General features: G+C 47.3%; 1 protein-coding gene across 2 annotated transcripts in view; it reads left to right on the top strand.

Moving 5' to 3' along the window:
- Positions 1-6,305: 6,305 nt before the first annotated feature.
- LOC117534482 (zinc finger protein 609-like) overlaps positions 6,306-17,500 on the top strand; it is a gene marked incomplete at its 5' end in the record, with an annotated part of 14,977 nt that continues 3,782 nt past the window's right edge. Inside the window, 8 exon segments of one of the 2 annotated variants that reach the window (XM_034198679.1) lie at positions 6,306-6,531; positions 8,756-8,843; positions 9,018-10,263; positions 10,534-10,719; positions 10,867-11,379; positions 11,572-11,950; positions 12,192-12,491; positions 13,614-13,692. In XM_034198679.1, coding sequence (XP_034054570.1) covers positions 6,306-6,531; positions 8,756-8,843; positions 9,018-10,263; positions 10,534-10,719; positions 10,867-11,379; positions 11,572-11,950; positions 12,192-12,491; positions 13,614-13,687 — 3,012 coding nt within the window. 2 annotated transcript variants of the gene reach the window in all.

Here is a 17,500-nt window from a genome sequence, read left to right on the forward strand (position 1 = left end):
CCCTCTTCTTTCATGTCTCCTCTACATCAACATGTGTCCCCTCTTCTCATGTCTCTTCTACATCAACATGTGTCCCCTCTTCTTCATGTCTCTTCTACATCAACATTTGTCCCCTCTTCTTCATGTCTCTTCTACATCAACACGTGTCCCCTCTTCTTCATGTCTCTTCACATCAAACATGGTCCCCTCTTTTCATGTCTATTCTACATCAACATGTGTCCCCTCTTCTTCATGTCTCTTCTACATCAACATGTGTCCCCTCTTTTCATGTCTCTTCTACATCAACATGTGTCCCCTCTTCTACATCAACATGTGTCCCTCTTCTTCATGTCTCTTCTACATCAACATGTGTCCCTCTTCTTCATGTCTCTTCTACATCAACATGTGTCCCCTCTTCTTCATGTCTCTTCTACATCAACATGGTCCCCTCTTCTTCATGTCTCTTCTACATCAACATGTGTCTCTCTTCTTCATGTCTCTTCTACATCAACATGTGTCCCTCTCTTCATGTCTCTTCTACATCAAATGTGTCCCTCTTCTTCATGTCTCTTCTACATCAACATGTTTCCCCTCTTCTTCATGTCTCTTCTTCATCAACATGTGTCCCCTCTTCTCCATGTCTCTTCTACATCAACATGTGTCCCTCTTCTTCATGTATCTTCTACATCAACATGTGTCCCTCTTCTTCATGTCTCTTCTACATCAACATGTGTCCCCTCTTCTTCAGTCTCTTCTTCATCAACATGTGTCCCTCTTCTTCATGTCTCTTCTACATCACCATGTGTCCCCTCTTCTTCATGTCTCTTCTTCATCAACATGTGTCCCTCTTCTTCATGTCTCTTCTACATCAACATGTGTCCCCTCTTCTTCATGTCTCTTCTTTCATCAACATGTGTCCCCTCTTCTTCATGTCTCTTCTTCATCAACATGTGTCCCCTCTTCTCCATGTCTCTTCTACATCAACATGTGTCCCCTCTTCTTCATGTCTCTTCTTCATCAACATGTGTCCCTTTCTTCATGTCTCTTCTACATCAACATGTGTCCCCTCTTCTTCATGTCTCTTCTCATCAACATGTGTCCCCTCTTCTTCATGTCTCTTCTCATCAACATGTGTCCCCTCTTCTCCATGTCTCTTCTACATCAACATGTGTCCCCTCTTCTTCATGTCTCTTCTCATCAACATGTGTCCCCTCTTCTTCGGTCTCTTCTACATCAACATGTGTCCCCTCTTCTTCATGTCTCTTCTACATCAACATGTGTCCCCTCTTCTTCATGTCTCTTCTACATCAACATGTGTCCCCTTCTCATGTCTCTTACATCAACATGTGTCCCATCTTCTTCATGTCTCTTCTACATCAACATGTGTCCCCTCTTCTCATGTCTCTTCTACATCAACATGTGTCCCCCTCTTCTTCATGTCTCTTCACATCAACATGTGTCCCCTCTTCTTCATGTCTCTTCTGCATCAACAGTGTCCCCTCTTCTTCATGTCTTCTCTTCTATCATCAAACATGTGTCCCCCTCTTCTTCATGTCTCTTCTACATCACAATGTGTCCCCTCTTCTTCATGTCTCTTCTACATCAACATGTGTCCCCCTCTTCTTCATGTCTCTTCTACATCAAACATGTGTCCCCCTCTCTTCATGTCCTCTCTACATCAACATGTGTCCCCTCTTTCTCATGTCCTTCTACATCAACATGTGTCCCCCTTCTTCATGTCTCTTCTACATCAACATGTGTCCCCTCTTCTCCATGTCTCTTCTACATCACATGTGTCCCCTCTTCTTCATGTCTCTTCTTCATCAACATGTGTCCCCTCTTCTTCATGTCTCTTCTTCATCAACATGTGTCCCCTCTCTACATCAACATGTGTCCCCTCTTCTCCATGTCTCTTCTACATCAACATGTGTCCCCTCTTCTTCATGTCTCTTCTACATCAACATGTGTCCCCTCTTCTTCCCATGTCTCTTCTACATCAACATGTGTCCCCTCTTCTTCATGTCTCTTCTTCATCAACATGTGTCCCCTCTTCTTCATGTCTCTTCTACATCAACATGTGTCCCCCTCTCTTCATGTCCTCTTCTTCATCAACATGTGTCACTCTCTTCAGTCTCTTCTACATCAAATGTCTCTTCTACATCAACATGTGTCCCCTCTTCTTCATGTCTCTTCTACATCAACATGTGTCCCCTGTTCTTCATGTCTCTTCTACATCAACAATGGCCCCTCTTCTTCATGTCTCTTCTACATCAACATGTGTCCCCTCTTCTCCATGTCTCTTCTACATCAACATGTGTCCCCTCTTCTTCATGTCTCTTCTACTATCAACATGTGTCCCCTCTTCTTCCATGTCTCTTCTACATCAACATGTGTCCCCTCTTCTTCATGTCTCTTCTACATCAACATGTGTCCCCTCTCTCCATGTCTCTTCTACATCAACATGTGTCCCCTCTTCTTCATGTCCTCTTCTTCATCAAACATGTGTCCCATCTTCTCATGTCTCTTCTACATCACCATGTGTCCCCTCTTCTCATGTCTCTTCTACATCAACATGTGTCCCCTCTTCTTCATGTCTCTTCTACATCAAACATGTGTCCCCTCTTCTCCATGTCTCTTCTACATCAACATGTGTCCCCCTCTTCTTCATGTCTCTTCTTACATCAACATGTGTCCCCCCCTCTTCTTCATGTCTCTTTCTACATCAACATGTGTCCCCTCTTCTTCATGTCTCTTCTACATCAACATGTGTCCCCTCTTCTTCATGTCTTTCTACATCAACATGTGTCCCCTCTTCTTCATGTCTCTTCTACATCAACATGTGTCCCCCTCTTCTTCATGTCTCTTCTTACATCAACATGTGTCCCCTCTTCTTCATGTCTCTTCTACATCAACATGTGTCCCCCTCTTCTTCATGTCTCTTCTCATCAACATGTGTCCCCTCTTCTTCCATGTCTCTTCTACATCAACATGTGTCCCCTCTTCTTCATGTCTCTTCTTCATCAACATGTGTCCCCTCTTCTTCATGTCTCTTCTACATCAACATGTGTCCCTCTTCTCCAATGTCTCTCTTACATCAACATGTGTCCCCTCTTCTTCATGTCTCTTCTTCATCAACATGTGTCCCATCTTCTTCGTGTCTCTTCTTCATCAACATGTGTCCCCTCTTCTTCATGTCTCTTCTTACATCAACATGTGTCCCCTCTCTCCATGTCTCTTCTACATCAACATGTGTCCCCTCTTCTTCATGTCTCTTCTCAATCAACCATGTGTCCCCCTCTTCTCCATGTCTCTTCTCCATCAAACATGTGTCCCCTCTTCTTCATGTCTCTTCTCATCAACATGTGTCCCCTCTTCTCCAGTGTCTCTTCTTACATCAACATGTGTCCCCTCTTCTTCATGTCTCTTCTCATCAACATGTGTCCCCCTCTATCTTCCATGGTCTCTTCTTCTCTTCTCATCAACATGTGTCCCCCTCTTCTCCATGTCTCTTCTACATCAACATGTGTCCCCTCTTCTTCAGTGTCTCTTCTTCATCAACATGTGTCCCCTCTTCTCATGTCTCTTCTTACATCAACATGTGTCCCCTCTTCTTCATGTCTCTTCTACATCAACATGTGTCCCCTCTTCTTCATGTCTCTTCTACATCAAATGTGTCCCCTCTTCTTCATGTCTCTTCTACATCAACATGTGTCCCCTCTTCTTCATGTCTCTTCTTCATCAACATGTGTCCCCCTCTTCTTCATGTCTCTTCTATCATCAACATGTGTCCCCTCTTCTTCATGTCTCTTCTACATCAACATGTGTCCCCTCTTCTTCATGTCTCTTCTACATCAACATGTGTCCCCTCTTCTCATGTCTCTTCTTACATCAAAATGTGTCCCCTCTTCTTCATGTCTCTTCTACATCAACATGTGTCCCCTCTTCTTCCATGTCTCTTCTACATCAACATGGTCCCCTCTTCTCCATGTCTCTTCTACATCAACATGTGTCCCCTCTTCTCCATGTCTCTTCTACATCAACATGTGTCCCCTCTTCTTCATGTCTCTTCTACATCAACATGTGTCCCCTCTTCTTCATGTCTCTTCTTCATGAACATGTGTCCCCTCTTCTTCATGTCTCTTCTTCATCAAGTGTTTTAGGTTTAAGTTAGAGAACTAATGTCTGGGTTAGAGTTCATGACTTCATGTGTAAGTCATCTAATGGTTCATCTCAATACACACACATTCTCCGTGCTTTCCAATAGTTCAAAATAGTTTTATTCCACTGTTTAATAACCTGTTCAATACAAACATGCCACTTGTAAAAATGAAATAAAATGTCTGAACTGATATCTCTTCAGTGGCTTAGTGGAGGACGTTCCCTTTGATTGTACAATGTCAATGAAGATTTCAGACTTAGTATATTTGTTAATAATTACATACAACACATGGAATGTGCGTGTGCAGTAGGGATGTGCATCTCGATACGTTGCCACGATACGATACATTAACGATACATTTGAAACACCAGGCGATGCGATACGATACGATTCACCCCTGCTGCGATACAGTTCGATACGATCTGATTCAATATTATGCGATTCGGTGCGATACAACACGATGTAAAAATAATGATACAATTCAATTTGGTACGACAGAGGATTTTTGTTTTATTCCGCAGCAGCAAATCATACATTAACAAAAAAGTGCTTTACATATTTGGTACTGCACATCCCATCATGCCGTTTATTTGTTTACCTTTAAAAGCTCTCAATTGTATAACACCTCAAAACAATGTAAGGATGCATTGCTCATGATTAACAATGTGCAAATAACAGCTTCCATAGAGCAACGCCCATACAGCTGCCAGCCTGATGTGCTTAACACTCATAGGCTGACTCACCAGTGAGCAGAAAGCAGTGGTTTCTATATGAACAATAAAGAAAATAACCTCTTTCACAAACAGGTATTTCATAACTGCTCACAGTGAGGAAGACATTTAACTGTGATTGGCCGTCACAGGCTGCTGTAAACTAAACACCTCTCTCTCTGACAGAACCCCTCACTGAGTGATTTCACTCGTCTAACTTTCAGGTTTCTCTTTTCAGCCGCAGACCCCATGTCGCCTCTTTATGTGCGTCGCTAAGTTCCTCGTACTACTTGTGTACTTTAAAGCGGCTCGGCATCGTTAACAATTTGCGAGCGATTTTTCAAGTTGACCGTCTGTAGTATATAGTGCCGCGCACATATACCATCAGGACGTTACTGATGGGGTGCGGCTGCGGAGTGATACTGTGTGTATGCAAGCCCGCATCTAGGACGGATCTATGTATCATGGCTGTAGACCTGTTAAGTAATAAAGATACCTCATACAAAGGTCTACGGATACCTTATTACTCTCCATGACCTGCGGTCAGCTCTATAGCATAAAGGACTATTACACCGTCTTTCTTGAACAATCCCAAGTGTTGCCAAACGTTTGATTTGTAGGTATTTTTTCGGTGCGCTGTGTTTCTCTTTCTCCTCAACTTCCGTGTGTGTTGATAACTGAGACTCTCGGCCTCCGTAGTGGCGAAGCAAATATCAAAGATCGTCTCTGCTGAGCGTTGACAAGATGAGGGGATTTTATATGAATGAATCGGTTTTTTACCGATGCAAAGACGCTACGCAATCGATGCATCGCGAGTTCAACCCGGTTCAACCCAAACTGTAGCCGATGTGCACTCTTTCAACCGGTGCACTCGCATCTTGAACGTTTATGCCGGTGCACCGATGCGAATCGGAATCTTAACATCTCTAGTGTGTGTTCCAAGTGAATCTGCGGCCCCCTGGTGGCCAGTACATCAATGGTGTGGCCCCCACCACCATCAAAGTTGCCCATCCCTGATCTAAAGTAACAGACACAGAATCAGCACTTTGGAAACAGGGCTGAAACAGAGGGGATTATGGGTAATGCTGCAATGATCTGTTTGGTGTTTCAGCCAATCAGAGACCGGCTCTGGATATATCTGAGACCTGAACTTTAAATTCTCTGACCTTTCCCTGGGTAGTCGGTACAGACAGGTATGCTTACAAATCCGAAACAGGTGCTAGTTAAAAATGTAATATAATAGAAAATAATACCAACCTAAAAAAATATGTAAATAAAATAAATCCAAGAAAAAAATTAATATAAACCTAAAATAAGGAGGTGTTTAGAGCTCAGTGTTATTGGTTCCCATCTTCTCTCAAATGTTTCTAGTAGTGTTGCTGTAGTGTCTCCCTGTTGCATCATGTTGTGGTTTCATGTGTTGTTGTTTTAACCTCTGCGTTCCTTCCCTCTTCCAGATGGAGTCTCCGGTCTCCACGCCGGCTCCTCCTCCGCTCCACCCCCTCGTCTCGGGGTCTGGCAGCGACATCTCGTCCCCCTGCGAGCAGCTGATGGTCCGGACGCGCTCGGTGGCCGTGAACACAGCCGACGCCGCGCTCGCCACGGAGCCCGAGTGCCTGGGACCCTGTGAGCCAGGCACCAGCGTCAACCTGGAGGGCATCGTGTGGCAGGAGACGGAGGACGGTGAGAGGTTTATTCATCAAGTCAAAGTTTATTTATACAGCCCAATATCACAAACAACAGGAGACGGAGGACGGTGGGAGGAGACAACCTTTCTTTACATCATATTAATCAAATCAAAGTTTATTTATACATATATATATATATATATATATATTAGAGCTGTCAAACGATTACAATTTTTAATCAGATTAATCACAGCTTAAAAAATAATTAATCAGATTAATCACCATTCGAACTATGTCCAAAATATGCCATTTCTTTATATTGTTGTGGGAATGGAAAGATAAATGAAAGAAGGCGGATATATCCATTTAACATACAGTATCTATGTTTATTGTAACATTTTTCTGCGTGTCAAAATGAAAGACAACCCACACACCTATCAATCATCAAACCGTGGGGTCTTAATTCATTACGTGTTGATTTCTATCAACGGGGGAGTACTTCAGGAAAGTCGACAGAGGGGGGTGGGGGGGGGGGGGCTAGTGGAGTACTTCGTGACCACAGAGTGTGAACGGTTGTGATCAGCTGTTTTAGCGCAGTACTCCAGTGAAGGGGGGGAGTCTCCCTCCGCAGCCGGTTGGCGTAGTTTTGGCACAATTCCGTTGTCCAGACCGACGTTAACAGCAGCCCTGTCTGTGCACACGGAGACCGACTCTGTCGTCCGGTGATCTAACCGCCTTCTGGAAAAGCTTCACAAGTACGTCGGTACGCAAATGCGCTTTGTGACACAAGTGACGGTACGCATTTCAGATTACGCACATAACCTGCGTACCAGTTATGTGCACCCCTGTACTACAGTAAAAGTATTCTCCGTCAGGACTTCCTGCAACAACACCACGCCGTTATCTTGATTCTGATTGGCCAGAAGACATTATCAAAGATGTTCTATTGAGAAGACAATCACTACGGGACAAAAGTTTTCAAAACTGTTTATGGTCTTCGGTATTTCCAGACAAGTGGCTACTGAAATCAATCTGACTAACTGCTGTCTGTGCAATTTACTCCGCGAGTTGGCAGACTTTATTTCGCTTACTTTAACATCATTTTTCATGGTGGGGCTAAGCCATTTCTTGGTATGGGTGTAGCCTACCCCAGCCATACCCTGGCGCTGCCACTGGTGGGATGTATGGGGCGGGCCATTCTGCGCATGCATTAAATGCGTTAAATATTTTAACGCAATTAATTCAAAAAATGAATTACCGCCGTTAACGCGATAATTTTGACAGCATTAATATATATATATATATATTGTAACAGGACTGGGCAGATAAAGAGGAAAGTGGTAGTGCAGCAATCATGACAGAGGCAGTGTTCAAAACCAAAAAAGGCTTTATTGCTATCAAACTCCAAAAATACCTTCCCTTAAACAAAGGCTAACGTAGCCGGGCCGCTAACCGACTTACCAGCTTACAAAAAACGTTTCCTTACACTGGGAGCCTCCTGCTCCCTCCATGTGCCACACACAACTGAGCAACTCTGTGTGCTTTGTCTCCCTTGAGGGAGTGATTAGCACCAGGTGTGAGGTCTCCACACCTGCTCCCAATACTGCTAATTGGAAGAGGGTGGAGCCACCTGTTGGGAATGTAGGTGCCTCCCACTACCCTGCCTCTCAGCCCCTTACAATATACAGTATATATATCACAAAACCGTTAGTCTACAACTTCCCCGTTTGAGCTATCCACTATTCCTTTGCAAAATAACATCACATTTGATATGTGGTTAATCTGTCAAGAATTTAAATGTATCCGATCTATCCTCCTGGAGGAGTTTGTAAAAGTTTGCAAAAATAACCTTTTCCAAAATGGCCGACCTCTGGGTGGGCGGGTCTAATGAAAGCCGATTGGAAATGTCTTCACAATCTTAAGAACAATGGGTATACCAAATGTTGTGATATTCTATTCGAGTAGTTTGTCACATATTAATCTTCAAAAGTGGTTCGTTCTCCATTAGCCTACGACTTCCCCGTTTGAGCTATCGACTATTCCTTGGAAATGTAGCATCACATTTGATGTAGCACGACGTACCGGGTGTTACTCATAACTCAGCCCTGAAACAGAAACAAGTTTTTGAAGCCAAAGGGTATAATATCATGTAATCATAAACATATGACGATGTGTCGACTCATCGCCCGAATAGACGAGCACTGCTCTGCTAGAAACATCGTTCATTTTTAGAAATTCTCAAGGTCAGCCCTAATTCTAACTGGTTGTATGTTTTCTAGGCATGCTGGTGGTGAACGTCACCTGGAGGAACAAGACGTACGTCGGGACCCTGCTGGACTGCACCAGACATGACTGGGCCCCCCCGAGGTACACACTCAATTACGTCTCAGATAAAAACAGCAGAAGGCAGATCAGATGCACGCTGAAGGCTCTTTGAGCAGGTTTTCTCTCACTGATTGTGCCGTTATGTTAAATGTTTGTTTTTCATGTATTGTTTCTTGATATCTATATATTTGTAAATCTCTTCTCACTCACTTCCAGGTTCTGCGAGTCTCCCAGCAGTGACGTGGAGATGCGCGGCGGTCGAGGTCGTGGGAAGCGGATTCGACCCGGCAGCAACACGCCGCTCAACGACAACAGCAACTCCTCCGACAATAAAGGGAGCGGCAGCAGTAAGACGCGCGGTGGCGGCAGCGCGGCGGCGGCTAACAGCAAAGGGCGGCGAGGCAGCCAGACGGCCATGTTGGGAGGAACTGAAGCTAGTCCATCTTCCAACAAGAGGAAAAACAAACCCGCGTCCGACATGGAACCAACTTCCAGCTCCGAGGACACAAAGGCCTCTAAACGAATGAGGACAGACTCCACCGGTAACGCTCTCCCACTTCCTGGAGGGAAACCGGATTCCCTTCCTCCTCCAATGTTGGATTGCCCCTCCCCCGTCCTCATCGACTGCCCTCACCCCAACTGCAACAAGAAGTACAAGCACATGAACGGGCTGAAGTACCACCAGGCGCGGGCGCACAACGACCACGAGGTTCAGGACGTGGACAGCGAGTACGGGGACGATGTTTTAACCCATTCTGACGCTCCTGGTTCTTGTAACGGAGCCGCCGCCATTTCTCCCGCTCGCTCAACGACTCCTAAAGGACGGGGGTTCGACGCGCCTTCGCCCTCGCCGGGAAGGATGAAGGTGAGGAAGAAGGAGGCGGAGATGGAGGCGGAGTTGGAGGAGGAAGGGGCGTGTCTTACGGACGAGGCAAGCAACGACGGGTTGGACGACAGGAAGTCCAGGAAGACGACGGGGGGCGGAAAACCTGATAAAGTGACTCAGAAAGGCGTAAAACCCGGACGTCCTTCCGCCGCCTCCCCTTCCCCTTCTTACGCCTTACAGAACACTTCCCCCGCCTCCTCCGTGGTGCAGCAGCCAATCCCCAAGAGCTCCGCCTCAAGCCCCGGCCCCACCCCCACCAAGGACAAGAAGAAGAAGAAGAAGAGGGAGGGAGGCAGGGAAGGAGGCAGGGAAGGAGACAGTCCTAAAGGGAAGGGAGGAGGGAATAGAGAGGAGGACTCTCCGGACTCCCTTCTGAACGGATCGGAGCATCAGAATCGTTTGGCGAGCATCAAAGCGGAGGCGGACAAGGTTTACAGTTTCTCCGACACGGCGCCCAGCCCCTCGCTCGGCCGGGGGGAGGGGGGGAACCTGAACGGGGCCGAAACAGGAAGCCCCGCCTACTCGGACATCTCTGACGCCGGGGAGGACGGGGAGGCGAGGACGGGGGAGGTGAAGGTGGGTCTCCCTACATTATAGTCATAAAACGTTGGGGTCCTCAACATGTCCGGGGTCACAATAAGACCCTATGAGCTGCAAACAGACTATTATCTTTTTAATTTGGGGTCACTGTTCATGTTTTAATGTTTGATGATCCTTCCTCATTGTTTTGTTTTTAATTATGTTCCCTACTCTTTGTTTTCCCTCATTGTTATTGTTTGTGTGTACCTTGTGTTGCACGAAAGCTTCTGTATAAATAACGTTGTTTATCTTCATTATTATTAAAAGGTGAAGACGGAGCCCGACCAGGCGCCTCGAGAAGGTGCTAAGAAGACCCTGTTCCCCCCCCAGCCGCCCGGGAAGGAATACTACCCAAACTACGACTCGTATTACTCCCCCACGTACCCCAACGCCAGCCCCGCCGCACCCCCCCTCATGGAGGGCGTCCAGGTGAAGAAGGAGGAGGAGTCGGAGGTGAGGGAGGAGCTGGTTATTAATAATAATTCACTGTAGCGTTTCATTTTACTTTCTGAAATGTGTTTCTGTGTATCTTGCTGGTAAAGCGTCTTGATGTCTTATCTGTGCCAGTGACACTGACGCCTCTGAACCGTTGTTTTGAAGGTGGAGCCTCTGGAGGACAGGAAGCTGGACCCTCAGCAGCCGTCTGTGATCCAGCCGCGCTCCAACATGTACGCGCAGCAGCTTTACTACAACCAGTACTACGTGCCCCCCTACTCCTACCCCCCCGACCAGAACTACCACGCCCACCTGCTGGCCTCCAACCCCGCGTACCGACAGCAGCACGACAACAAGAAGGCCTCGCTGCCCCCCCCCACGCTCTCCAGAGCCCCCAGCCTCTCAGACCTGGGGGGCAGCAAGGGAGGCCCCAAGCCAAAAGAGCCAAGAGAGCCAAGGGAGCCAAGAGAGCCAAGGGAGCCTAAAGAAACCCCGCAGGCAACTGCAGAGGGCAAATCTGTGATCATGTCGAAAGGCGAGGAGCAGAAGGTCCCGCCTCCTCCAGCCGCTGCCGTCCAACCAGAAGGCCTGAAGATGAAGCTGAGTGAAGCAGGGCATCATGGGAAAGAAGAGGGGGGGAAACAGGGAGGAGTGGAGCCCGCCATGTGGTACAGACAGGTAACTACAGCTGGGGTTAACACTGGGCGGGGCAGGAGTTGGATGAATGTAAAAAGAAATGCCACCATTTTTTATAAAAAAAGCGACATATTTGAAGAAAAAGTCAGAATATTTAGGAACTGATGCAGTTTCACAATGTAAACAGTCTATTGTCTTTACTAACGTCTCTCTCCTCCTCCTCCTCTCCCTCAGGAGCCGGACTCTCGCCTCTGGCCCTATGTTTATCCCAACAAATACCCAGAAGCCCCGAAGCCTCAGGAGGAGGAAAGAGAGAGAGAGAGAGAAAGAGAGAGGGAAAGGAAAGGAAAGGAGGAGCGATCGAGACCTAAAGAGCACCAGAAGGAGAAGGAGGAGGTGAAGGAGGAGGTGAAGGAGGGTGATCACAGAGGGGGGGTTAAGGAGGCGCGCCCCCCGCCCCCTCCCCAAATGCAGTTCTCCTCCCCTATGCCCCAGCATCACCAGGGTTACCTGCCCTACATGCCGGGGCCGTACGCCTACAGCCACGGGTACGAGGGGGCGGGGCACCCGGGGTTCAGAGGCCTGCCCTCCGTCATGATGCAGAACTACCCCGGTGAGTGGGACTCGAAGGGTTAATGCCACGTATTTTAGGGAAAAAAAGTGAAATATTTTCTGAAAAACTGGTAAAAACGTATTTTTATAAAATATTTCCTGAAACCTGATAGAAATGACTTTGCAGAAACAATTATATCAAATGCCAAATATTTGGTAATTTGTTTAAAGCGATTAAAAAGTGTGGAAAGGCCAATATTGAGTATAAGTTGAGGTGATTGAGCTGCTCTCTCTCTCCTCAGGCTACCTGCCGGCCGGCTACTCGTTCCCTTCTTACGGGGGGAAGGCTGCGGGGGGGGAGGAGGGGGAGAAAGCCTCCAGGTCCAGCCCCACCGTGAAGCCCCCCCCCGCAGAGAACAAAGCTCTGGAGCTGCTGCAGCAACACGCCAGCCAGTACAAGAGCAAATCCCCCTCAGTGCAGGACAACAAGCCCCAAGAGAGGGAGGGACCCCGAAACTCCCCCTCCCAACGCATGCTGCCCTCCCACCATCACCTGGGGTACCCTCTGCTGGGGGGGCAGTACGACCTGTCCTACGCCTCAGGTGAGACACACTGATAAACATTATAGATCCATCACCTGGGGTACCCCCTGCTGGGAGGGCAGGACGACCTGTCCTACGCCTCAGGTGAGACACACTGATAAACATTATAGATCCATCACCTGGGGTACCCCCTGCTGGGGGGGCAGGACGACCTGTCCTACGCCTCAGGTGAGACACACTGATAAACATTATAGATCCATCACCTGGGGTACCCCCTGCTGGGGGGCAGGACGACCTGTCCTACGCCTCAGGTGAGACACACTGATAAACATTATAGATCCATCACCTGGGGTACCCCCTGCTGGGGGGGCAGGACGACCTGTCCTACGCCTCAGGTGAGACACACAGGTTGAAAAGGACCAGGAGTTACAAGAAACGTGGAAAAAAGAGATAGAAAAGGATAAATATTGGTTATAAAAGTCATAAAGAGGAGACTATATTTGATAAAAGTTATAACAAGGATAAATATTTGTTAAAGTCATAAAAATTACGAATTTGCAAGAAAAGTGAATTCAAGTCGTTTAAATTATTTTTAAGATAGTAAAAGTCATGAAAACATCACATTGTGACTGCACATACGAGTATATCTACATTCCGTGTAAATATTGCTATATTTTAAAGTTATTTACGTATCCACCAAATACACCAAGGAGCATTCCTCCTGTGAGAAACCTGACACGAGATATGCAAGAAAAGTGAAGAGAAGCTATAAAAACTTTAAAAAACAGCCTGAAAAAGTGATTAAGGTTTCACATTGATATTATATATAAATATAATTTTGCGTACAGAACTATCCTACGACTCACGTGAGGATCAGATTCTGTGGTTAACACCAGCTGGAGACATGTTATGGTTTTGTTCGTACCCCACTGGTGGATTTAGAACATGGGTTGCTAACAAGTCTCTAAATGAGACGACTAATCTTCAAAATCGACCCAAAACTCATCAAAGTCAGTCCGACGGATACGGCTGCTTTCTGGTTAAAACTACCATTATTGACCCTGAAATGTCAGAAATGGACTCAAACCCAAAACCAGTCCACACAAATCAGCCAAGATTTATTTTTTTACTATTATGAATTGGTTTTATCAGCGTATTTTAAACGTTGTGAATGTTTTCCAGGTCTCTCGTCTTCAGCCATCGTCGCCAGTCAGCAGGCGTCGGCCCCGTCCATGTACCCCCCCCCACGGAGGTGAGAACGGTAAGAGACACACACACAAACACGCACACACACACTAGGGGTGTAACGGTTCACAAACATTTCGGTTCGGTACGTACCTCGGTTTTTAGGTCACGGTTCGGTACGTTTTCGGTACAGCAGAAAAAATTATCACAAAACATAAAATATTTTTTGGGGGTTTTTAATTATTATTAAACTGTGAATATTCACTCAAATAAATACAAAATATAATAAAATAAACATTAAGGTGCAGCACTTCGATGAACTCAAATAATCTGTATTTGAACTGTACTTTTTTTTATTTTATTTTTTTTCCCGGGTCGCCGAGGGTGCTGGTGTTGTTTGTTCGCCGCTCCTCCGCCCCAAATATTGTTCTTTAGTCCAGATCAGAACCTCTCCTGTCTGGCTCTCTACTTTTGAAACGTCAGTCATCAGCAAAAATAGCAGCATCTCTATATCGAATCGACACAGATCTTTGTGTTATCATCTCCTACCTGCTGGTTCTTTCCTGCTCACCGGTCCCTAGCCCGCTAGCTAGCTAGCATTATCGGACCTAGCAGGCTGCTACCTAGATGCTCCTCGGCTCCCTGAAGTCTGCTGAGCTAACATTTCTGTCTCCACCCCAACTCCACCCTAACTCCACCCTAACTCCGCGGCTCGTGTGGGTCTTCCCATCCCGCTGCGATCGGCCGGCTTCCCCGCTGACATCGTCTCTCCCTGCCGCCTACAGCCGGTGGCTATCAAGCTAGCTAACCAGCTAGTAGGCTGGTCACCCGGCTCCCACTCTGCACCAGGCTGTCAGCCCCTCCTACGATTCTCCTCTGGAAACCACTGGAATTATTCTCCTGATATGCTGTGGATTATAATTCTCATTTTATCTGGACTCACACCGCTCCTTCTTCCACGGTCATCCGGCTCCTGGTCTCTGCTGCCCGGGTCCCCAGCATTAGCTAGCTCCGTGCTAGCGCCACTTCACCGGATCATTCCGCCGCTCTACTCCCTGTCAGATCTCCACTCCTTTAATAACCTCCTGCGTCCGGACTGCTTGGACATCCTTGCAGATAATGAAATACTCCGCAAACACCGTCCTCCACACAGAGGCTCTGGCCGTAAGTTTTTATTTCATTCCACGTCTCCACACTCCATCCCGTCCATTCGGTCCTGTCACACGCCCACACTAGCCATTACAACAAACAACACGTGAATCTCACCAATCTCCTTCCACTCCCCCGGTCCACACAACCCCCCCAATGCAACGTCACCTCAGAGCAGCCCTGCTCAACACACGCTCCATCCACAATAAAAGCCACATTCTGAATGAATTCATTAAAGACAATAACCTGGACTTTCTGTATCTGACCGAAACATGGCAAAAACCCCATGACTATTCTTCTTTAAATCAAATCACCCCAGCAGGATTCACATACATTGACAAACCTCGCCCACAAGGGCGGGGTGGTGGTATAGCTGCTATTATCAGAAAGGACATAAAAGCTACCATAATCCCCATCCCTGATGTTTCTTCATTTGAACACCTGATCTTTAAACTCTCTGGTCCCACTCCCCTGGTCACAGCCATCATCTACCCCCGAAGCCAAACCTTTCTCTCCGACCTCTCTGACATTCTCACTCAGCTTTCTGCCATATCCCCATCTGTTCTCCTCTTGGGTGATTTTAACATTCATGTTGACGACCCGACCTGCAAATATGCCTCTGAATTTAAGGAAACCCTTCACTGCTGCAACTTCTCTCAACACATCAACTTCCCAACACACAGCCGTGGTCACATCCTGGACTTGGTCTGCTCCACTGGTCTCACCATCCATCATCTGTCCAGCCTCAATCTCCACATCTCTGATCACCTGGCCATCATCATGGACATCAACATCCCCATCCCCGCAGCAAAGCAAAAACGCACAGTAACCTACAGAAATCTCAAATCCATCTCACCTTCAGCAATCACTGCCTCCATTACCTGCAAGATGTCTGTCTCCCCCCCCCCACTTTCTGAAAACCCAGCTGAACTTGTGGACTATTATAACAGCACCCTCTCCTTCTGTCTCAATGAACTGGCCCCCACAAAAACAAAACATGTCTCTTTCATACACTCCGCCCCCTGGTATACCCCCGAACTCCGCCAAATGAAATCAAGGAAACGTCAACTTGAACGCCAACACAAGAAAACCACACTAACAGTCCATCTTCAAATCTACAAAGACTATCTCCAGCAGTACAGTAACACACTCAAAGCAGCCCGGTCTAATTACTACTCACAACTCATTCAGTCTGGCTCCAGCAACCCCAAGCGTCTCTTCTCCACCATCAGCAAACTTCTCAAACCCTGTGACAACGCCACCTCATCCTTCACCACCGAACAGTGCAACTCCTTCCTCTCGTTTTTACAAACCAACATCAGCAACATTTACAGCAATCTGACACCCTCATCAGCACCCCCCACCTCCCCTCCTGGCTCCCCCCCTTCACCTCACAGCCCCTGTCCCACTTCTCCCCTGTGACCCCCATGCAACTGTCCGACTTCATGACTGGAATTAACTCCACCTGCACACTTGACCCAATGCCCTCCAAATGTGTTAAAGAGAGCCTCCCTGCCATCTCCCAACTCATCGCCACCATCATGAACTCCTCCCTCAGATCTGGATCAGTCCCCCCCCTCTCTCTCAAACTGGCTGCTGTCACACCCATTCTCAAAAGACCTGGACTCACACTTGACATCATGTCCAACTTCCAGCCCATCTCAAATCTCCCCTTTCTGTCAAAAAATACTTGAACGTGTCGTTGCCTCACAACTTAAAGCCCACCTCAGCTCCAATGATCTCTTTGAGCCATTTCAATCCGGTTTCCGATCAAAACACAGCACCGAAACAGCTCTTCTGAAAATCACAAACGACCTCCTCCTCTCCTCTGACTCCGGCAACCTTAACATCCTCATCCTCCTCGACCTCACCGCAGCATTCAACACCATCAACCACGCCATCCTGCTGTCCCTCCTCGAATCATCACTCAACATCACCGACACTGCACTCTCCTGGCTGAAATCCTACCTCACCGACAGACATCAGTTTATCAACATCAACAACTGCACCTCCTCCACTGCTCCTCTGTCCCAAGGTGTCCCCCAGGGTTCGGTGCTTGGCCCCCTCCTCGTCATCCTCTACATGCTCCCCCTTGGCAAAATAATTCGTCGCCACAACCTTCAATTTCACTGCTACGCCGATGACATCCAACTTTATATCTCTACAAAAACCATCACCCCCACAACACACTCCACTCTCACCAACTGTCTCTCAGAAATAAAAGCATGGATGCAAACAAACTATCTCCAACTGAACAGTGCCAAATCAGACATCATCATCATCGGCCCCCCATCCCGTATCAAAGACATCCAGAATTTCAACTTCACCATTGACAGCCACACTCTATCTCCCCCCCCTCACATCCGCAACCTCTGAGTCATCTTCGACAGTCAGCTCAAATTCAACCACCACATAAATCACATCACCAGGACCGCCTTTTTCCGCCTCAAAAGCATTGCCCGTCTCCGTCCATCACTCTCCTCCTCTGCTGCTGAGACCCTGATTCATGCATTCATCACTTCACGACTCGACTACTGCAATAGCATCCTCTGCGGCATACCATCCAACCTAATCAATAAACTCCAACATATCCAGAACTCTGCTGCCCGCCTCCTCACCCACACCCGCTCCCGAGACCACATCACTCCCGTCCTCCAGAACCTCCACTGGCTCCCCGTCCGTCAAAGAATCAACAGTCCTCCTGATTACTCACAAAGCCCTCAACAATCAGGCCC

The sequence above is a fragment of the Gymnodraco acuticeps genome, unplaced genomic scaffold, assembly GCF_902827175.1.
Source record: "Gymnodraco acuticeps unplaced genomic scaffold, fGymAcu1.1, whole genome shotgun sequence".
Lineage (NCBI taxonomy): Eukaryota > Metazoa > Chordata > Actinopteri > Perciformes > Bathydraconidae > Gymnodraco > Gymnodraco acuticeps.